The sequence below is a fragment of the Sus scrofa genome, chromosome 13 (genome assembly GCF_000003025.6).
Source record: "Sus scrofa isolate TJ Tabasco breed Duroc chromosome 13, Sscrofa11.1, whole genome shotgun sequence".
NCBI lineage: Eukaryota > Metazoa > Chordata > Mammalia > Artiodactyla > Suidae > Sus > Sus scrofa.
The window spans coordinates 45,456,284-45,479,424 of record NC_010455.5 but is presented as its reverse complement, the minus strand read 5'-3'; the positions used below and the strand labels follow the sequence as shown (position 1 = coordinate 45,479,424).

Below are 23,141 nucleotides of genomic sequence, written 5' to 3'. Positions count from 1 at the left end.
ATACAAACATTTTAAGAATATTCATGTATGTACAAAGGAAGTTTCTGAACTTAAGTCAGTATAATTTAAATCAGAGTGAAGGGGAACCTCTCAAATTAAATTTCTCTGAGGAAATATTAAAAGTCTTTGAAAATAATAGACTGACTAGGAAAGAACACTATTCCTCTGGATACAACACAGCTTACAGGAGGTAAAACCCCTCTTAAAATAGCAATTGATAACAACAGACTCCACTGTTTCTGAACTTGAGGCATCCTTCATTGAAATGGAGTCATTCCTTTCAAAATATGGAACAACCCTCCCGGAGTGAGAGGCTTGGGGAGCAGTGCTGAGCAGCCCAGGTCCCCGTGCTCCCCGGAGGACCCAGCTCTGTCCGGGAGCCCCTACCTTGCATGTCAAAGACCGGGTGCAGGGCTTCTTGGTGTCGAGATCGATGACCCCACAGTGAATGTCAGGATCAAACTCTCTTTCTGTCAAAAACACACAGACATTACAATGGGCTCACCAAACACTCCTTCATTTATTTTGAAAATAATATGAGAAATCTGAGATTTTCCCATTTCAAATTATAACTTGAAGCAAACCTACCACATTATCAACAAATATACAATGTGGGCACACCGCCCAAGAGCCACGACATCACTAAAACAGACAGGACTCTACAGCCACCAGCAACAGGAAAGAGGCTGTTTAAGGCAGCATTACTCATCACTTCATTCAAGAACACACCACTGGAAAGCTATATTTACATCACACACACACACACACACACACACACACACACACACTCACACTCACACTCACACACACCCCTCACACACTTTAAAACCAAGAATGAAGAAGTCAAGGACACCACTTAAGGAACTTCATCCTAAAGCTGAAGTTGGCCAGTTTGGAAAAAAGGACTTACAGGTAACAGTTCACTGGTTCCCCTGTGAATGCCCAACTGATACAGAAAGAAATTGGGAGGGAGAAAATATGAAGTTACCTGATAATCTCTTATTTAAAAATTTCCTGTTATTGGAATTATCCTCTGACTTCTTTTCCAGAGTGGGCGGTGCAGGAAGCCCTTTGCCATTCAAAATCTGTCCAGGTGAAGGCAAGGTTGGCTTTGGTATTGAGGGGCAGTTAAGGCCAGGCTTGACTGAGGAACTCACAGTAGCAGGACAGGTTGGCCCCACCGCGGATTTCAGTAGTGTGCCATCCATCTTCGGATGAATCTTTTCCACTTTGACAGAGGGCGTCATGCTGTCGTAGGGGGAAGTGAGAACACCAGCACCTGAGTGCCTCAGCAGCCCCAGGGGAGTGGTGAGCCAGAGGGAGGAGGGCAGAGCCTGGGTCTACCTGTACATCGCACAGAGCTAGGCTCCCAAAGGCACCTTAGGAAAATTTGTTAGGACTGTGCAGAAAACTCAGTAAGGTTCACTTTTATTCAGTCTATAAGCCCCTCTGGAGAGGCCAAAAGCTCCAATAGAACCATCAAATTTACTTGATCTTTCATCATTCCAGAACAATCTTACACATGAGCCAACAGGACATCTAGGCCTGTTACCCAATGCAGTTCTTGCACAAAGCAAAATATGAAAAGGTTTAAAAGGACCAAAGCCTACTGCAGGACCTTTAGAGAATTATCTTTTGAGAAAAGTCATTTTTAAGAAATGATCCATCAAAATAAAGTCAAATGAGTGAGCAGAGAAAAGAACAACTAGAGAACTTAGAAGAACTTTAAAGTGTCTAACAATGTATCTCCAAGAAGGGGTTCCCTGCCTGTCAACAAGTAAGACCAACGTTTAATTAGGATACGAGGTATCACTGAAGTGACAATTCTCTCGTCTGCCAAAAACGTTTCTCTGACAGGAGCTTGGAATCTAAGTGCCTGGCACTCAGCCGGGGGCCACTGGACACCTGCATCCCAAGCAAGAACTGAGGTTTTTGGGAATCTTGGTGACACTATCATCTGGGTGGCAAATACTGGAATGAAGCTAACAGTTGGCCTGATCCCCATCCAAAGCCCAGCTCCAAACAGAGAAGATCTGGATTGATGAGGTTTTATAAACTTTGTCCACTGGACTCAGGGCTCTAACAGCTGTTAAGCTGGTGAATGACTTACACACTGCACTGGCATTTTCTTTGGCTCCCAGAGAGCTCCAGAACGAAAGCCAAGCTTGCTGTACTTGTACTTCTGACAGATGGGCAGAGGCTGGGGGCTTAGCAACCAGGACAAATAGCACCAAACAGCTGTACCTGGAACAGCCCAACAGCAGCAGAGACACTGCAAGATGCCACAGCCTTTCCCAGCTGGCAAGGCCGTTTGTAGAGGCAGGTGCTGGCTGCTGCCTGGAGATTAACCGAGTTATCAGACCTGGGGACTGAGACGTGCTGCATACCCTCTAAAAGGGAACCAGGCCAGGGGAAAAGCCACCCGCCACTAAGGCTGAGGGAAGCAGTGACAAGGCAAGATATGTTTCTACAGGAGTGCCCGGCTGCTCCCTCACGTGACCAATGAGAGCCTGCCAGCCTTAGAGCCACCGCAGAAACTCGCCAAGGCCTCCTTGCCTGGCGGTGTGAACTTCTTCCAGCCTCCCCTCAGCACTGCTTGGAAGGGCACCCAAGACTCGGGGTGGGAGGAAGCACTGCTTCCTTACTTGTTTTGCAGGCCCCAGAAAACCCTAGAACAGCTCTGGGGATCCCTTCACCATTTATTCCTACTATCAGCAGAAGCAGGAGCAGCAGCATCCTTTCACTCGTGGTCTCTCATGGGCCAGGCTCTAGCCAGGTGCTCGACTCACATACGTCAAGCCTCCCACCCCCAACAACCCTGCACGGGGCTGTTATCTTAGACTCAGAGAGCAAGAGGGCCTTGTCCAAGGTCCCTTCGCTAGGAAGACAGATGGGGATTTGGACACAGGCCTGTTTGACGTCAGGGCCCCTTGGCTAAAGTTCTTCAATCTTATTACACTTCCCTCTCCTTATCTGGAAAGTGGAGAGAACAACAGTAACTATTTCAGAGGGTTGTTGTCGTAAGAAAATGACAATACACAGAGAGCCAAATTTCAATAGCTGCTGGCACACAAGAAAGGGTCGATAAATAGGTATTATCAGCCTTATTATTATTGACATTGTGACTCTGTAAAGTCTCCCAAGATATAATAGGGAAACAAAAAGAAACAGCAACATATATTTGAATCTTCCCCCAAGCGGGCTCTCTTTCACATTATTCACAGACACTCTCAGATGCTACTTGTGTACACAGTTCCACTTCCGGCAGGTGAGCTTTTAAGAACCCTTGTGGCCATACTCACATTCTACCATGGGGGACTCTATTTTGCTGAATGGGATGCATTGGCCTGTTCCCCCTGAGCTGCAGTTTCTCTTTGGGCGATTTCAACAACTTGGAACTTAATGAGGATGCGCTTAGAACACCTCCGCTGGAAGAACGGCTGCTTCCACTTCCACTGCCTCCTTTGCTTTTGGACAGAGAAGGGAAGAAGGAGAATACTGAATTGGGAGGAACGGCCAAAGAAGGCTTGTTGGATGAGCTATGTCTTCTTTCTGAAAAGAAAAACAAAAGCGAGAGAGAAAAAAAGACACAGTGTTTCAGGCAAGTCTCCAATAGAACCCAGGAAGAGTCCCCTCAAATCAACACATTTAAGTTCAAATGTGTCACTACGTGAAAATAAATTAAACTCGGCAGCTTTCAGAAATGGCTTATCTATGCCCCACAGCCTTATTTTGGATTCTAGGAACTGGTCCTTCTGCTTAGGAAACGTCTCAGCATAAAGAGGTTTATCATACATAGATAACCATTAGGAAATTAAACAGCCATTCTAAACCTGAGAATTTTGGGTTCAGCATTTTAGAAATGAACCTCACTGACTCCAACTTGCAGCCAGAGGGGGGAAAATTATTCATTCATCTGCAGAGCCCTGCTAATTGGCAGTGCACACAGCACAGAATCCCTTCTTCCTTTCTAGCATAGTACCTCTCCAATTTTCAAAATAGCAAAATGTTAAGAAACAAGTTGTACCTTCATTTTTTTTTTTGTCACTACCCACCAACATATGACACCAAGTAAGAATGTTTCTAGGGTTATCTTATCGCTCCTTAAGAATCTGTGCTGAAATTTTCCAGTGAATCACTTTACTCCCCCCACCTCCCTTTTTAAAAATAATCTCACTCGACTACAGATGGCACAGCTCTGGTTCACACCACTAAGATGCCAAAGGCGCAAGACAAAAATACTGCAAATAGCTGTGCTTGTTTTTTAAACCAGGAAGTATTTCGTGGTTAAGTACAGACTACACAGGTTTAATTGAAAGTAAGTCTATCCACTAGAGAATCAGGTTTTCTCAAAGTAAGGCAATCCATACATACTAAACAAACTGAGAGCTGGTGAAGAATGTTACTATCCAGAAACAAATTATTTAGTAACTTCATCTGCTTAAGTACCTTATGTTGGTAGCTTAGTAGCTGCCTTCAGTTAAACTTTTCATTTTAAATGACACATTTGCTTAACTCTAAATTTTAAAATGTATGAGCCAACAATTATTTATCACGATACAGAAGCTATATGAGTATTTTAAAAATTAAGCATGTTAGAAACAATGTGACTATAATCATCATGTAAATGCTTTATTTCCAAAGTTCTTTTTAGTCCATTCCTGAGATTCTGTGAAGCTGTAATGACTTATTCCTAGAAGGACATTAGCTCAATGATGCTTTATGAGGTACTTAAGAGCCAACTCTCCACCAGGACAAAATTATTATGCTATCTACAGGCAGAATTCAAATTCTCCAACTAGACCACAAAAAGGCTATGACCAAGTTAGGAAGACTAAATTGATAGTTATTTATAAGTGCCCCAGATATCAAAGTTATATGTAGGAAGTGAAAGTTAAAATAACCCAAGTTTAAGTATTTTCCAAATTTGGCATCTGAGGTTTTCTTTAAAAAAAAAAAAATTTAGTTTCCTTCTCTTTTGTAATCTCAAAACACTCTGAATATACTTTCAAGCAGCAGCATTTGTCAGCAAGGACAGCCAAAATCTGTTTCCAGTTCTGCTAGCTCCTTTGGGCGGCAGAGCTTCCTGTCTCAGTCATCCACCCCTGTGCCACATGGCACAGAGTAGACCCTCAGTTAACATCTGCCCAACTGGCATAGCTCTTCTTGGGAAGAGGAGTGACTTTCAAATGGTCAGACACCGGAGGTTCTCAACCTTGGCTACATATGGGCATAACCTAATGAGTTTTAAAAATACTAATATGCAAGTTCCACCTTCAGAGATTCTGATTTAACCGGTTTGGGGTGTGGCCTGGCTATCCAGACCCTTACAGGCTCCTCTGTGAGATTCTAAAGTGCAGCCAGTGTTGAGAGCCTGCCTTAGACTAGGCTAATACCTCAAGAACCATTCACCACAGCTAAGTTCACAGCTGCACATCACTGAGAACACTGCCCAGCACGTGGCACTGTATTTCAGGGTATGTTAACTAAGGCTCACTGCTACTACTAATCCTCAACTAGTGTTTTCCAAAATTCCATCAACTGCAAACTATTTTCATCAATCTTACCGAAGGCACATAAGATACTACTCAACACTTTGATTTAAATGATCAACTCTACTGTTTCCTCCTCTTCCTTAATCTAATATTCTCCAGTCTCTTGTGGGGGTATCACTGGTATTTTGGACACAACAATTTTTGTACAGGATTTCAGAATGGTTAGAATTCCTGTCCCACAGAGCTTAGTCACAGTAAGCAGTGCCACTCTACCAGGGGTAATCTGAAACTACCCCGCAATCTTTTTTTTTTTTTTTTACAATAGTTGATTTACAATGTTCCACCCAACCTCCACTGCGAAGTGACCCAGCCATACAAACAAGCTCCCCACTTCCCACACTATCCTCCATCATGTTCCATCACAAGCAATTGGACACAGTTCCCCACACTACACATTAGATGGCCCAATGTAAAGCAGGGACCACTCTCAGCTGGGAGATATTTTTCCAAAACAATGTTTGAAAAGTGTATAAATATGTATTTTTGATATACATTAAAATAATTAAATATTAAAATATTCAACCGTATTCATCCACAAAAATCATCTTATATATACCCCCAGTGGCAGTGTACCAAAGGAATAATACCATGTCTGTGATACAAAGAGGGGGGGAAAAATTCCAACCAGAACTTCTACTGCTAGGCAATAGACTCCTTCTACTATTCTTGGGGTATCAGAATTCTTAAGCAAGTGTCTCAAAATGAAAGTGATGTATTTTTTCTTACATAAATGAGATAAATAAAATTTTTAATTTAATCACAGTCAGTTCTGCTACAATGCTTGTTTTGAAAATGAAAGCTTATTCTGAAACTACTCATCTACCAAGGAACAATTTGAGGATAATGAAATTTTTCATTTGCTTTTGCATGATTCCAGCTGTAAGAAGCTCTAGTTAAGTAGCAGAAAACACCACCCTGGCTGAACTGAGCCAGGCGAGAATAAACAAAATCCAACCCCTCAGTCTGCATCCCCCACCCGCTCCAAACATACACTATCCGGCTCAGTTCACCACGGATGTTGGAAGCCACCCATCCACAAGCGCCGTGACTAACTTTCCTGCACGTCAGATAACCTTCCTTCCACCATTTCACAACTGATCGCAAACTGAGACCCTTTCAACACCTAACTCCAGAAGCAAATGTCAGGTTGTTTCAAGGAAAAGTGTCATGTGAGGATTATTTATGTATTTTTAACCATTTAATACTCATAAAACTGTTCTACTATTTTTGTTAGGTTTCTTTTTTCTGTGTGTGTCACTGATGAAGTTTTGATTATTGTGTCCATAACCCCATTTTTTCAATGAGTGTCACATGGTTTTTACTGCACAATTACGCCTAGTGCAGTAATTTTTTAGGAATGCGTGTTGTGTTATAGCAGAACTGGCTCCAACTTCAAGCTTGTCCCCTCGATTTTCTAGTCCCACCATACATAGTCCACCCTCCCTGTCTTCAGTTAATGCTTTCTTTTTCCCCTTGTCTAGTAACTTTTGATGCAGGATTTCACACTAGAAAATCAAGAATTCAAAGCTTTCTAACATTAAAGGTCAGCTGATGTATCAATAACACTTCAAAAAAGTTGTATTTTCTACTACAACAATAAAAGCTATTTAACTAAGAATGGCAATCTCTCATGTGAATTTCTTTCATTGACTAAAACTTGAAACAGACTGCGTGTGTGTGTGTAACTGAGGTTCTGGCTGAAAACTGCCAGCTCAAATCTTTGTCATGCTGCTGAATTAAGTTGTTCCTTCACATCATGGTCTGGTGACTTATTCTCTGGAAAGGGCGGCATCTGGCTTTCCCTTCACAAGAAAGCAAAGAGGAAAAAGAAAATTTAATTATAGTTCAGTTGGACTCTTCCCCAACCTTTCACGTTAGGCCCTTGTTTTTTTGTTTTTTTTTTTTTTTTTTTTTAAGATTTTAAACTGGCCTTCCAGCTTTAAAAAAAGTGTTTGTTTCTAGATCAAAAGAGAAATGGGCAAGTTATGGGTAGGGCTAGGGACCTTATATTAAGTGGACAAACTAGTGGCCAGATGCTAAGCATAACTGCAATGTGGTTTGGTGAGGAGTCCAAGTTGAGTTTTCAAAGCACTCCTCTCTCCAGGGTCTGGCACCAGCCCGGAGAAAGCACACTCTGTCCCTGAATGAGGAGGGCACTGTGAATGGCTTCAGCAAGAGGGCGAGATAGGCAGACCAACAGACAGATCAACACAGATACAGCAACAGACAGAGCAGAGATAGGAAGACAGACATGGGTGAGTGTGTGGTGTGTGTGTGTGTGGTGGTGGGGCAGAGGGTGACCAGGCAGACAATGAGATATGGAGAAAGAGACAGAGGGAAAAAGAGAGAAAGAGACCAAGACATGGCTACATCAGTCTTTCTTTCCCTTGTGGCTTGAACATGTGACATCTCTGCAGGCAAGGGTAAGATATTGGGGTGGGCAGGGGAGAAGACAGTTTTAAGTCTTCCAAAATAGAAATCAACCAGGAATGCTGAGCTCATGATTCTGAATTCATGCTGAAGTTTTAAAACATATATATGAAAGTGATGACACCTAGGTACCAACGAAAAAGGAGTTCAAAGCAAATAATTAGATCTTTTAAAGTCATATATACTGCTTTGAAAAAAACTAAACCTAACCTTTAACGTACAAATGTCAAAGTTGGGACAGGAGTAAAAGCACATTGTGACTGTAACTTCAAATCGTTCATGCCTGAGAAACCTCTAAAAAAATATTTGCCAGTTTTTTTAAAAGTGTATATCTCTGGGACTGTACTTCTACTGTTGAAAAACTTTTGCATATTATCTAATTTTTCTACAACAAATACAGTTTACCTGATTATCATATACATACTTTTAAAAAAGAGAGCTCATTTGGCATTCTGGCCTCAATTTCACATGTGCCAAAATAAAGTAGGAACTATTACTACTCATGAGCATAGGATCAATTTGTCCCACATTCAATGCGCATCATGCAAGAGCAGGCAGAGTAGCTAACAGCTCAGAGAACCTCAACACGACTATTTTTACTTAGGGCCCTCTTCTGGTATCTTATTAAACCTTTTGCTAATCTTTTATCATCTGAATAACTGACTGATGGAAAGTCTCACTTTAAACAACAAAAGCAGTGGCTACTACTGATTATCCAGCAGCGATCACACAGCAGACACCATGCTCTGAAATTTACAGGTATTATCACACTGAGTCCTAACCACTTTCTACAGAGCATATATTGTCATGATCCCCACTTTCCAGATGAGAAAGCCAAGGCTTTAAAGGACTCAAGTCACCTGGCTGCTCAATGGCATCCAGTTAATGAAGAGGCAGGATCAGGATATAATCCCACGCAGGCTGACTCTAGTGCCCAGGCTGGTCCATGTTACAGCCCACCTGCCCTCAAGTGACATTACTAGCAGGAGACATACCTGGTCCAAAGGCAGGCAGATGGGAGGGGTGAAGATGGGGGTTAGGGCATATATTGTCTTTCCAAGTGCTCAGCAAACGCAGGCTATTAGCACAAAGGGATGCACAGTTACAACACACCACGAGTTCAAGACAGATTGGTGGTAAACTTGGGGTAGGGATCTAGAATCTGTTTAAGGGAAATCCAAGTTGTTGTGGATTTAATCTTTCTATTTTAGAAGTTGCTCTCCTAAAGATTAGCTATGGCTGTCAGCCAGTGTAGCATTTGTTTTTTTTTTTTTTCCTAAGGGAAGCATGAAAGATGGTTTGAAGACTGAAGTTTTGTCGAAAAGTGCTGTCTTTCTGGTTCGGGTAAAAAGAATTACTTACAAAGTCCCCAGATGGATACACTCTAGAAGAACCCATGAGGAGGAGCAGAAAACACCTATTCTGTAGGATTAGGCTGGCCCCCACAGATAAACACCGTTAAGGCATGCTTCTAGGTCTTCTGGGATCCTGGTCACCTTCCCAGCAGAGCACAGTCTAGATTAACTAGCCAACGTGAATAGAATCCAAAGTAAAACAAAAATACTTTTTTAAATAGATCACTTGAAAGGTGAGACATGTGGAATCAGGGACATTTGGGTTCAAATCCTTGCCCTGCCACTTACTAGCTGGTGACCCTGGGCAAAGACCCAACTCCATCTACTTTGGCAGCCCAGCCTTAGCTTGCAGGGCTGTGGGGATTAAATGACAGAATTGTAAAGCCTGCAGCCCAGGGCTGAGTGTGGACCAGGAACTGGCAACTCCATAGGGAGTAAGACAAGGCCCCTGTTAGTTCAGGTGATGCCAGTTATAGACTCAAGTGAGAAAGGCCTGCTGATTATCCAAGCAGTCAGAAATCACTGAAGGAAAAAATCCATTTTACTCTAGTTCATATGTCAGTTCAGGAAGATGATAAGCTCTTCTCAGCCAAGAGCTCAGGAGAATAAATTTACAATTCATCAAAAATACGCAAATTCACACACCAACCAAAAAAGACGCTCATAAGTAAAGTTAGCTCATTTTCCTGACAGAACTGAGCCACCAAATCACTAAGGAAGAACTGCAGGTAAAAAGGAAGAAAGTGAAGATCAAGTTTAGATCCAAAGGTGGCAATTTTATGCAGATTATCAAAGCAATGATTCCTAACACTCACAAATTTCTCTTTAGATAATACTCATAGTTTTGGATGGATTTGGTCAGGTAAGGCTAAACAGAGTGCATACTCTGTTAGAAAAAGGCCTAATGAGAAATACCAACCTAGAATGCATGATTTCATGGGGTCTCTAACTGCCCCTTCCACTAATGCTCTACAACTGTTCCCATTTAAAACAAGGATTTTTAATAATCAAACTTACACATGGCTATAAAATGTAAAACACAGGTAAACATATACAGAATCTTTGGTCAGGCATAACAAGTAATAATTACATACATTAAATGCTCAGTTTAGAAAACAGTGGATCATTTATTGGGCAGCCCCTTCACAAAATTGTTTATTTTGACATTGGGGTTGAAAATAACTGCAGTGTGCTATTACACAGCTCCCAGTTAACCCAAATAACCATCATACTTCTGTTTCAACCCACCAAACACAACTCATAAGTGGTCAAACTGGCATCATCTGTCTTTCAAAAGGTTTATGACCCCACCTATGACACATCTAAGTTTGGGACCTGAGGCAGACAATATATGTATAAAGATTACATATTTATGTGTATATATACATATATGTGTTGGTGTATATATGTGTATGTATACACACACATACACCTATACACTAACACATATACAAACATTTTTATATACATATATATTTTTTTAAAGCTCAGAACTTCTTATCTAATTTTCTCCACATCAGTGTTTTCCCTAGACTTTTGAGATTCAAAACTGAATCACGTTCCAGATATTTCATCATCATCTACACATTATCTAAACTATTAATCTATTTTTCAAAATTCGGTGGCTGACCAGGTATACTCAATTTAACAGTATCCTGGGAGTTCCTGTCGTGGCTCAGTGGTTAATGAATCCGACTAGAAACCATGAGATTGCAGGTTCGATCCCTGGCCTTGCTCAGTGGGTTAAGGATCTGGCATTGCCATGAGCTGTGGTGTAGCTTGCAGATGAAGCTCAGATCCCACATTGCTGTGGCTCTGGTGTAGGCTGGCAGCTACAGCTCCAATTAGATGCCTAGCTTGGGAACCCCTATATGCCAAGGGAGCGGCCCTAGAAAAGGTAAAAAGAAAAAAATACAAGCAAACAGTATCCTAAGCAACATCTGTGAAACCATGACTTTGGGTTTGACATTATCTTTATCCTAGTAACTTAAAAAAAAAAAAGAAAGAAAGAAAGAAAAAAAAACTTGGCACACTTTAAAGTCACACCACAGACATAAAGCATTTACTAATGTCCACTCACTACTTTCACTGTCAACTTCTCCCTGTAAATGTTCTTTTCCAGAAGCACTCTCGTGCATCTGACTAGCAAAGATGGTCTAACTCCACTCCTTGTCACACATTCTTTTTTAATCCTAAATCTGCTTTTTCTTTGATCCAATTTCTGGAGGTCCCCAGGGACTGAAATGGACTACTCCAGAGTGAGCCAGGCATAGTCTGATACTAAACAGGAAGCAAATTGGTGAGATTGTCTCTGGAAGGTTCAAATCTCAAGTTGGGGAATCCAGGGCTGACCTCTGACACATTGTGCCTCAAAGGACAATTAGCCAAAAGTGGCACCAGGAGGCAGCCTCAGAGGATGCTTAGGTGGGTTACAAATGACACTGGAAAACAGCAAGGAAGAAAAGTCTTCACCACAAAGCCCTCGGCATCATTTCCACTAGAGAGATTTAACTGAAAAGGATGATTTCAACACTGGCTGCCCTAACAAATTAGTCTCCAACTGCGACTTCAGCCAAATGCATTTCTCCTCCCCCTGATGCAGAGGTGCTTTTAAATTAAAACATAAGGGGAAAGTGCAGAAAAGAGAGTCATTTACAGCACTTGGGCCACTTGAAACAACTTTTCGCCAAGGTCTATAATCAAATTATCAAGCTCTTGAAGTCAGTGCTTTATGACGGAAATAAAAGCCCTGCTAAAGTATCCCAGGTCTCTTGGCATTTCCAGGTCTCTGGGCAGGGCAGCACTGCAGCATCCCCATTCACACTGGCTGATGAAAGAGAACAGATCACAAAGGGCAGACTACAAGGGAGAGCGACTCAGACTCCAGTGGGGGAAGGGACAGGCGTGAATGGATTGTAAATAATGTTGCTAAGAAAGGAGCACAAATATGGCAACCTCAAATAATCCTCTTGCCAGGAATTCTTCTCATGGGGACTGTTCTTTCTAAACTCTGCTTTCAAGTATGTGAGAAATATGAAAAACGTATTGAATATCTGGGGGCAGTCCTCCCCTGACCATCTTAACTGGTAGCTCAGGGAAAACATTTTCTAAAAAATGGCTTTTAAAAACTCCAAATAGTTTATTAAAGGAGATGGAATGATACAGAAAAAGAGGGGATACTAAACAGTATAGCAACTGATCACCTCAGTTGGGAGAATACTATCATTTCTTCAAAATTGTTGTCATAAGCTATCTTGTTTAAGGAAAAGGAATGGTCTGAATAACCGGTTCATTTCCTTAAAGGGGCCCCTTCCTATGCTCCCGTTCAAGGTGCAGACTTTGAACCGATGGTTATCATCATGATCTCAAACAGACACACACAGATGTTTTTAGCAAATGTACCGTTGGGGAGAAGGCTGTTGCAGCCTGAAGCAAAACACAGCCACCACACTGCTACTGTTGTGATCCAGCCTTTACCATTCCTGACCAGGGCATACCATGCAATGGACGACATGCTGGCTGACACTTCCACTCTGCTAACAGGCATAAGCACCTCTCTCTGCTGTCCTCAGAACACCCAGTGTTACCCCTATGACACTGGCAGAAAGCAGCAAGCACTGACCCTGCCTGAAACAAACGCGCTCTCCTGCTCTGGGTGATGCACAGCATTTTCCCCAAATCTGCTCCTCTGTCTCTCCTCCTTCCACCTATTGACCTGAAATGTTTGTATGTCTCAGGTTTCAACACGTGAGAAGAAACAAAGACCCAAAACCAAAAATCCACCAGTCTACAGCAACCTTTGGTTTAATCCTTTATCTGCTGGGGAAAAAGCACACTCAGTGATTTATCATTACAAGTTTGGGCAGCCCATTTGTTAACAGTATGTGCAGTTCCAGCATCAACATTCTCAGGCTTATACAAGCACCTCCATCATCGTATTTTTTGCTTGGGTCTGGGTCCCAGTCTTTTCCCTAATGAAAGATACAAGGCGATCATAAAAATGCCAAAAGAGAATTAAGAAAAAACAAGCTATGCCTTTCCACTCCAATTCAATTTTTTTTTTTTTTTTTTACACACAGGCACACAAGGGTAGGGGAGAGAGAATTAAGGGAACCCGACAGAACTCAATAGAGGAGTTCTCTTTGTTTTTGTTTTGCTCATTTGCTTTTTAAAATGAGTATCTCTGTGTAGGAATCCTCTCCAGGAGCACTGTCCTTGGAGGCCTAAAACCACACAGCAAGTCCAAGGTGCAACGGAATGACAGCACCATCTGCTGCAGAGTACTGCGTTGAGTCTATAATCAGTCACCCCACACTGCTATTTCCCATTAGTTTTGTGGTCTTTATATTTCACTTTATTGGGGAGGGAGGGGGTGACAAGATCTTGAACCTGGGAATAACAAAAACCTCAAACTCCCAACACAGGCTTAAAAAAGCCTCCTCATTAAGTGCTCCGTTAATAAGGAATGGTTGATTCATGACTAAACAATGCCAATGTTTTCAATGAGTTTGCAGCACGTGTTTATTCTTTCTGAAGACAGAAAACAGCATCTGCCCCGCCTACAGGCTGGGGCTGTCCACTAATCAACACCAAACTCGATATTCAAAAATGAAACCAGAATCAGCAACACTAAAACTGTCTGACAAGAAATAAGAGTTTCGAGAAAAATCAATTTCAGGGAATTAACAGCAATCTGAACCAAGGTTTATAAATCTGTATTTAAAGTCCTACAAACCGGTAGCTAAATTTCAACCTCGATTAACACCATCGGTCAAGCACCGCATTATTGCAGAAGGCATGAAATGTGAATCCAGTGAAAACTAAAAAACTCAACTGTCACCGCACTTCCTGCCTGCAGCCAAGGCAGGAGAGAGTTAAGGTAACTTTGAGAACAGCCACTCAACCCGCCCAGGAAGAATCCGCTTAGCCGTACTGGCTACCTTAATAACACAACTGAAAAAAATAGTCTTTGGCAGTCAGTCAGTAATTAAATTTTTATACACTCAATTTAAGTTACTGAATGACTTCCCAGGGTTACTGTTTGTATTTTGAAGTTTTTCTTCCCCTTGACCCAGGGCTCTGCTTGCAACTTTGCTGTGGATTTGAAGTATCTGACAAAACAGTTTTCAAATACATTCTACAGGAAACACTGTGAACTGCCCGTCATGAAACCTCGCTTACCACAAGTGAGATAAAAAACGAACAGTTCAAGCGTGCTACAACGTCCCTCCATTTTTAGACAGCTACGTAACCAATGCTCTCCCTGTTTTGAGATACGGGGAACTGTTGGGTGCAAACCTCAGCATTCTGTTGGAGTTAATAGCAAACTCCACTCCTGCCTGCATTTGACCTTTGGCCAGATCACTCAAATGACATTTCAGAATGGCTCCTGTGGACGGCTGGCAGCAGCTAATCCCTCTTGCTGCGATTACCCCTCTGATCCTAGCTCTGCAGAGCACACTCTCCTCACCACTTCAGCAGCAAGCTGGCCTGGCCTGCTGGCGGGGCAGGACGGGCGCCAGAAGGCAAGAGGCCTGCGCAAACTCTTCCCACCACTGTGGGTCTGGGTCACGTTCGCAAAGACCTAACCCACCTTCTGCAAGCTCCTCCAGAACTGGGCCCTGAGCCAAGCCCAGCCTCGGAAAACTGCCTCGGAAAACTTACCCAGTGAAGCTCTCAGCCCTTGTGCGGAGGAAGGGCTGTTCTGGAGAGGCTTCTTGTTACCTTCCATTCACATAATTTGGTTGTGCTTCATTGCACACTTGCTACTGCAGGCTTGCATCATGATTTGGGTCTGCCCACCAACTCCAAATATGCTCCATGTTTGGTCTTATGTAACATTTGCTACTACTGTAAAAAGCACTTGAAATACAAAGGTCCTGGCAGATCAACAGAAAACAAGGGGTGGAGTCTAATTTCATCTAATATGGTCATACAAGGCGTCCTGGCTGGTGTAAATTAATCCTTCTCTTTGAAAGGCAGCTGGCCAAAACTGAGGAAGATGGAATTTACAAGTTTAACCTGCTAAAATGTGAATTACACTCTGATTTATCTAAGTAACTTTAAACTGACACCTACTACCAGGTATGTTAGAAAATTTACACAATTCATTATACATCTACATTTTAAGCCTTGACGGACCTACAAGTTTTAATGTTACACATTTTTACAAATATCAGCAGTCTTTCTCCACATTCTATTTCCCTACTATCTATACTTTAAAAAATAGAAGTTTGGTATGCCTAAGCATAATTTTCCTTCTTAAATCTACTAAGAAAAATCTTAACCCATTTTTTGTGCATATGTGTAAAATATATCTGCTTCCAGAAAAATATACACCTTATTATCCAGAGTTCAATCACTGGATGACTGCCTATAGCTGGGGGCCTTTTACACTTTTAATCCAAAAACTTCTCTAAGTGGCTCTTTGTAAACAGTGTCTTCCCTGGTTTAGCTGTTTGCTTATCTCAGCGCTATGACACTCCCCACACCACTACTCCCCTGTTGTAATCGCCAAATCTTACTGTCAAATAGACATGGAAAAAAAGCAGCCAACTGATCTGAGTTTTATGATTATAAAGGCTGCACACATAAATAGACTCAGATGCCTGATAGTTCAGAATGAACACTTTTAAATGTCAAAAGGAGGGGGGAAATTCCTCTGCAGAATACCATCACCCAACACAGAATATTTGGCAAAAAGTCATGAATTACATGTGTGGAAAAGATTTGGCCTGGAAGGGGTGGGAAAGAGTTGTGAGGCATAGGAAATGGCTTCTAGTAGACTAGATACAAATTCTAAATTTACTGTACAACGAAAGACTAGTAGCCACACTGTTTTATTTTCACAGCAAGCATTCATACCCTAACCATTGCTGTGATATTTCCATCCCGATGGTTTTCTGAAAACTGCCCCACTCCCAATATTTCCCATTCAAACAGTGTAAAACTGTGGTGGTCCTTAACTATCAGAAGAACACAAGGAAAGAGCCATGAGCGAGGCTTAGAAGCACAGGATGAGCAAATCTTTCCAGAGATAATTAGCAAAAATAAGACATTTACCAAAGTGTTGGTTTCTTAAGCTAGCAGGAAAAAATTTCTATTGTTGTACTACCTGACTGCAACAAGTCTTAGCACTGTTCACTGCACCCACCCACCCACCCTGTCGCTCCCAAGGGGCAGCTAAGGAGTCCGGCACAAATGAACTGGGATAAGAGGACCTTTTTCAGACTAAGCCTCAGTTTTGCATTGCTGCACTCCTCAGACTGGACCCCAGACTCCTTGCTGGCCTCCCAGCACAAATGCTTGCCTTTTTAATGTTCCCTTTTGTAAATGGTGATGGTGCTAGTGGGGGAAACAATCCTCAGGAGAACCAGCCAACCCATGACAATTTGGGGAACAAGGTCTTTTTCTAATCCTGAGGAATTTCAGGGTGAATTTCAGCAAATGTTTTAAAATGCTACAAACACATGGCTATGTCTAATTTCATATATAAACCAGAAAGAAACAATCCAAATTAATTCTTAGGACCCACATTAAAAAAGTGATGAATGATACTGCAAACTAGAAAAAAAAGGTGATAAATGTGTGCAATAGGAATATACACAAATCCACAAAAACTGGGCATACAGGAGTTCCCATTGTGGCTCAGCAGGTTAAGAATCTGACTAATATCCATGAGGATGTGGGTTCAATCCCTGGCCCCGATCAGTGGGCTAAGGAACTGGCATTGCTGTGGTTGTGACATAGGCTGGCAGCTGTAACTCCAATTTGACCTAGCCCAGGAACTTCCATAGGCCATGGGTGTGGCCCTTAAAAGACCAAAAACAAAAACCAACCAAAAAAAAACTGGGCATATAAAGCTCAGACTGAACTTTTAAAAACCTCTCTTAATGCCCTCAGTAAAATGTTTAACGAAATACTGCCCTGTTCTGCTTGGAAAGCATTATTACTATTTTCTTCAAGCCATTTCCCAATATCCCATCCAAATGAAGTTTATATTGATACTGACGCTCTCACTGATGGCTCATATTTTGGGGTCTAGGTCTGGGGACATGGTCACATTTCTTTTTTCTTACGAAAAAACAGACTACAGACTAAAAAAAGACTACAGACTAAAATACCATTTTAATAGAATAACATCCATGCCTTACAGACCAAAAATTATAGGTATTGGCTGTGGTGTGGATGGTGTGCACTCATCAATTTTACTCTGTGTGCACAAAGGGAGTCCTGAACTGACACAAATCTTTCTGTGAATTAGCCCGCTCACAGCAAACAAGCACACAGGCAGCAGCTAGGAGGGGCAGTGAGGGCTGGGGTTCGGCGCCACCTCAGCACTTTTAGCTGGGCAGCCTTGGGCAAGAGGCCTCTGGCCTCCCCTGAGAAGCACCAAGTCTGCCTCTTGGAGCAGGGCCCTGGTGAGGAGCACAGGCCATGACACATGTAACGCAGTGCCCAGTTTATCTCAAATGTTCAATACACTTCAGCCCTTACTTTTAGAAAGGAGGAGAAACTGGACAGTGGGCACCACTTGACATAAAGAAAGAGTCAAAGAAAGACAGCAGTTTCTATTACAGAAATTACTGACGTCTCAACAAATCTTGGGATTTCCTAAATCCAATCCCGAGAAGCCAGCTGAGGTGTCACTTGGTTTTCTGCAGGGCAACAAACAAGCTGTTGGCAGCTGGGAGATCCTGTGTTCCTGTCACTGGTGGCAGCCAGTTTCCAGTTTACAGGAGCACAACAAGCCTCCACTGACTCCACTTCACTGTCTCAGCAGGCCGGGCGAGTTATAATTGGCCTTAATTGGCACTTACAGGAGCTTTAACATTCCTTACCTGCTGCCAAGGAGCACTTGAAAGGGGGAGAAAATATTTTCAAACTAGGAAATACCAAGCAATTCATTCAGCTGTGGGCCTGCAAGCCTGCTATCTACAATCAGATTAGCTTCACCAAGAAACTCGGCGAGGTTATTACCCAATGCTCATTAGGTGCTCCCACCAGATCAGGAGAGGTGGGAGATGACATGTAAATGGGGACGACTGACCTTGGAGGTAATGCAGCAGCAGCCTTCCTCTGCTGGACACTGTCTGATCTTTTGGGGACATGCTCCTTCAGGGCTTGGCCATACTTCGTGTGTGTGCCCCTTTTCAGCTGTTCAGATTGTTCAGAGGCAGGCAAATAAAGTATAACCTCACAGCCTGATTTACACAGGCTTCATATGAGCCACAGTCTGACCTCAGCCTAGTCATTATTTGATACACAAAGTGAACAGTTAAAAGGTGACCAATCACCAAATTCAAGGATAATGATCAGAAATAAAACTGACAGTAGTTTTTCACTGGCCCTGTAATTAAATTCAATGGAAGCTGTCCTCTAGGAGGCAACGTATTTTGCAGAGGAATCTCAGCCTAAGAGAAGTAGATTTCTTCCCTAAAGTAAATTCCATAGCAAACGAACAGAAATCTCCCAGAAAAACTGCCTGAAACTGATTAAATGAATATTTTAAAAATTGTAACTCATTTCAAAAGATCTATTTGCCTCATATCATTATCACTTACACTCAGAAGATATGTGATAACGCGGGGAGTAAAAACATAAACGTTTGCACCTGTTTGAGAAATTGACGTCAAAGTCAACTTACGATTAATCACATTTGTGCACATGTATATAAAGCACTGTAAGAGGCTTTAGAAAAAAAGAAGTGGAAGTTTAGAAAAATAAATAATAAATACCTACTCCTGCTGGCCATACTTTCTTACATGGCTAGTAGAGATACAAAGTATTAATAGCCTTTTGGGAAAACAAACCTAGTAGCAGCTATTTAAAATGCAAATAAATATCCTTTCTGACCCCAGAAGAATCCCTTCCTGAGTCTCTATGCCACAGAAGCAAAACCATTAGCAGTTAAGGATGTAGGCAGCAGGCTGGCTACTGCTTTGCTCACAGAAGCAAAAAGTAGGAAACAAAGAGAATGTCCACAGACAGAGGGCCTGGCTGAGGAAGTCACCACACAGCCACACCTTAGAAGAGCAAGCAACCATTAAAAAGGGGATCAAGGAGTTCCCGCCGTAGCTCAGCAGTAACAAACCTGACTAGTATCTATGAGGGCATGGGATCGATCGCTGGCTTTGCTCAGTGGGTTAAGGATCCAGTGATGCTGTGAGCTGTGGTGTAGGTTGCAGATGTGGCTAGGATCCTGCATTGTGGTGGCTTTGCTATAGCTCCAATTTGACCCCTAGCCTGGGAACTTCCATATGCCTCAGGTGCAGCCCTAAAAAGAAAGCAATAAACAAATAAATAAAAAGGGGATCAGTGTTATCCTGGGATGTGAATGGATGTCCATGTGGTACTGTTGAGTAGAAAAGAAGTGAAAGTATACATAATAGGATCCATTTTTGTAAAACTGTGCCCCTGCTAATAAAACGTGAGATTGTATGTGCCAGTAAAGAGTTACGAGCATGAGAAAAAAAAAAAAAAGCAGAAGGAGGCACACTGTTATGTGCTAACAATGTACCAAGTTACATGGATGGATCAGAGTGCAGAGGACTATTATAGTCAGAAAAAGTTGGGGAGGCAGAAAGAGCCAATGAAATTAGAAGTAGACTGAATTGAAAATAGCATGTTTAAGATTACTACATTTGTGTATCTATATAAATACATAGGAGGATACATACCTCTCTCGTGTGACAGTAAAAAAAATCCATAAAGAAACTGATTTAACAAGTTTTTGTTATAAAAAAATACCATGTGAAGAGCAGAAGAAAAATTTAAACAGCATACAATTCTAATATTCCATCAAAGTACTTTATCCTGATTAAGGTACCCATTTCATTCGTTTGGCTATGTAGACTGAGTCTAATAACACAGATGAGCAAAGTAAGAATCACACAGACAAAGTCCTATTAGCCACTCTCGCAAAAAAAAAAAAAAAAAAAAAAAAACTTTCTAAATCTCGCTACAAATCTTTGTATTAGTTTTAAGAGTCTTTTTAAAATATCAAGCATAAAAGGCAATGAAACAAATTTCATACTAGAGTTTATTTTTTACCTTAGGAGATTACGAATTAAGAACTGCATCATGTATGATTAGGGGCTGAATGCTTGTATTTTAACTGATTTCAAATTGAGATAATTTCCTTCTCTGATCTTTTTATTACCTTTCAAACACACAAGAAGAAAAGGTATACAATTTCTTTGAAGTTCAATTTGAGAAATGTTTTCTTAAAAACAAAATATATAAGTAACTCTAAAGACTGAAATTTCTAGATGCAAAAAGAAACAGCTAAATTTAGCCCTTGCCCTCCACCCCAAACCAGTTTTAGGGGCTTGAACATTTGTGGAAGGAATTACCCCAGCCAGGCTGTAGGTGCTACAGCATAAAGCAATAAAAACTCCCTCTTCTGGTCATATATAAGACCACAGCTTAACAGGATTGACATAGCAGGGCTGTGTGTGTTTATCTTAACTAGTCAAAACACAAGTTAGTCTTATGAAATGACTGTCAAGAAATACATCTTCCAGCAAGTATAACTAAAATATGGATTTATATTCTGAAATATCCCCTTCAGAATCTTATGCACAGCCATCTTAATGATTTCCATATGTAGCAACCAAGTCAAGAGTAGTCCTGATGAATATTACAATTTAAACTTCTCTTTTAAATTTTATTGATGTACAGTTGATTAATATTAACAATTTTTATTTATTGATTTATTCAGACACCTAGAAATTCATATTTTCATGGCCTCATTCTGGTGACACAAATCAGACTGTTGAAGTAGTTCATTAAATCACAGTAAGGCTAACTTGGGAGGACAGATCCAACCAGCCTCCAGATAGAAAAATAATACACTGAAATACTAACAGACATTCTCAAAGAATGTGTTTATAGCACTGCATGTGATAATACTAACAATCAGACACTAACAATCTAAATGTCTACCAATAGGGGGCAGGCTAAATTAAGTACATGAATAAAGTGGAATAATAGACAGTCTTTAAAGAGAAGGGAGTAATACATATTAAACATGTGAAAATAAGCTAGATCTTTATTTTATTAAAAAAATTTTTAAATTATAGGCGAAGTTCCAGTCGTGGCACAGCAGAAATGAATCTGACTATGAATCACAAGGTTGCAAGTTCAATCCCTGGCCTCACTCTGTGGCTTAAAGATCTGGCACTGCCGTGAGCTGTGGTGTAGAGTGCAGACGCGGCTCAGATCTGGTATTGCTGTGGCTGTGGTATAGGCTGGCAGCTGTAGCTCTGATTCGACCCCTAGCCTGGAAACCTCCATGTGCCACAGGTGCAGCCCTTAAAAAAAAAAAAAAATTCATTATAGTTGATTTACAACGTTCTCTCAATTTCTGCTACACAGCAAAGTGAGCCAATTATTCATATATACATTCTTTTTCTTACATTATCCTCCATCAGGTTCCATCATCAGTGGTTAAACATAGTTCCCTGTGCTATATATATAGCAGGTAGATCATTAATTTTAATATGTAAACACATAATAAATTTAATTTTCCATATGTATGAGGGAACAAGAAGTATGCAGCCAAATATTTCTTTGTCCAGGGTCTAGAAACCTTCCAAAGGCATATGTCAACCTGTACCCCTGAAGAGATGGAGAAGATTCACTTATTCTGACTGCATATTCATCCTTGAGTGGTTGGCTAATTTTTTTCTTTTACATTGTGTATTACGATGTTAATAATGAAAAGTCAGAATACACGAGGCTTCTGCTTTTTAATCAATAAGTTTGTGTTACCCAAATGAGAGCATCCTTTTGTTTCCTGGCTTACATGACCAGATCACTGTCTCACTAAAAAACAAAAAAGCAATACCAAAAGAACAAATGACCCTGAAGTTTTTGTTGTTGTTGTTTTTTAGGGCTGCACCCAAAGCACATGGAAGGTCCCAAGCTAGGGGTCCAATCGAGTTGCAGCTGCTGGCCTACGCCGCAGCCACAGCAAATCCAAGTGTCATCTGCAACCTATGCCGCAGCTCACAGCAACACCGGATCCTTAACCACTGATCAAGGCCAGGGATCAAATCTACATCCTCATGGACACTATGCCATGTTCTTAACCTGCTGAACCACAACAGGAACTCCATGACCCCAAAGTCTGGCATTGCTGCAATAACTATTTTCTACCTCCACAACTGTGAGAAAATGTCTAAAGACTTAATGAATATAATACATCAAGGCCTTTCATTCAGGTCAATACACCTCATTAAAAATAAAAAGGGGGGGGAGATGTACAAATTGAAAGAACCCCATAATTCATAAGCTAAGAAGATTCATGCACCTGCTTGAGGCCACTCCACCCCATCCCTAATCATTCCTCATCCCTTCTTTTCCCATACTGCTCAACCCCAGCCAGTCAGTGGGCCCTCCTTCTTTCTACTCCTGTGCGCAATCCTATTCCATCAAGCCTTGGCTGCTACCACCTTCACCCAAGCTTTCTTTCCCACTCCCACTCTCACCTGGACAAGTGCAATACAGCCCACTGACTGTCTCCCTGCTTCCACTCTTTCCCTCTACCATGCCACAGAGCAACCATAAAGCAGATTAAGATTCTTCCTTGCTTGAAATCCTCCAGTGGCTTCACATGTCTCGTACCATCCAATACTGATCCCCTCCATCTGGCCTCAGCAACCGCTTGCCCAACCTCAACCTGGACCCTCTCCTCTTTGCATACTGCTCTTCTACCTCCTCACTGGCCTTTCTGCCAAGCTCATTTCCACCTCAGATCTTTGCACCTGCTATCTTCTCTGTGGAACACTGATCCTCC

General features: G+C 41.6%; 1 protein-coding gene across 15 annotated transcripts in view; it reads right to left on the bottom strand.

Annotated features, from left to right (window-relative positions):
* The window catches only part of ATXN7 (ataxin 7), a 158,467-nt gene that overhangs the window by 35,392 nt on the left and 99,934 nt on the right, over positions 1 to 23,141 (bottom strand). For 12 of the 15 annotated variants that reach the window (XR_002337616.1, XR_002337614.1, XR_002337615.1 and 9 more), the window contains 3 exons: positions 3,303 to 3,552; positions 989 to 1,248; positions 388 to 470 (listed from right to left, as the gene is read on the bottom strand). Coding sequence is in view for 8 of the 15 variants with exons in the window: in XM_021069178.1 (XP_020924837.1) it covers positions 388 to 470; positions 989 to 1,248; positions 3,303 to 3,552 (593 nt within the window). In the remaining 7 variants the exon portion in view is untranslated. Of the gene's footprint in view, positions 1 to 387; positions 471 to 988; positions 1,249 to 3,302; positions 3,553 to 15,004; positions 21,493 to 23,141 lie in introns of those variants that run through there. The other 3 variants (XR_002337620.1, XM_021069180.1, XM_021069181.1) reach the window with 2 other exon arrangements.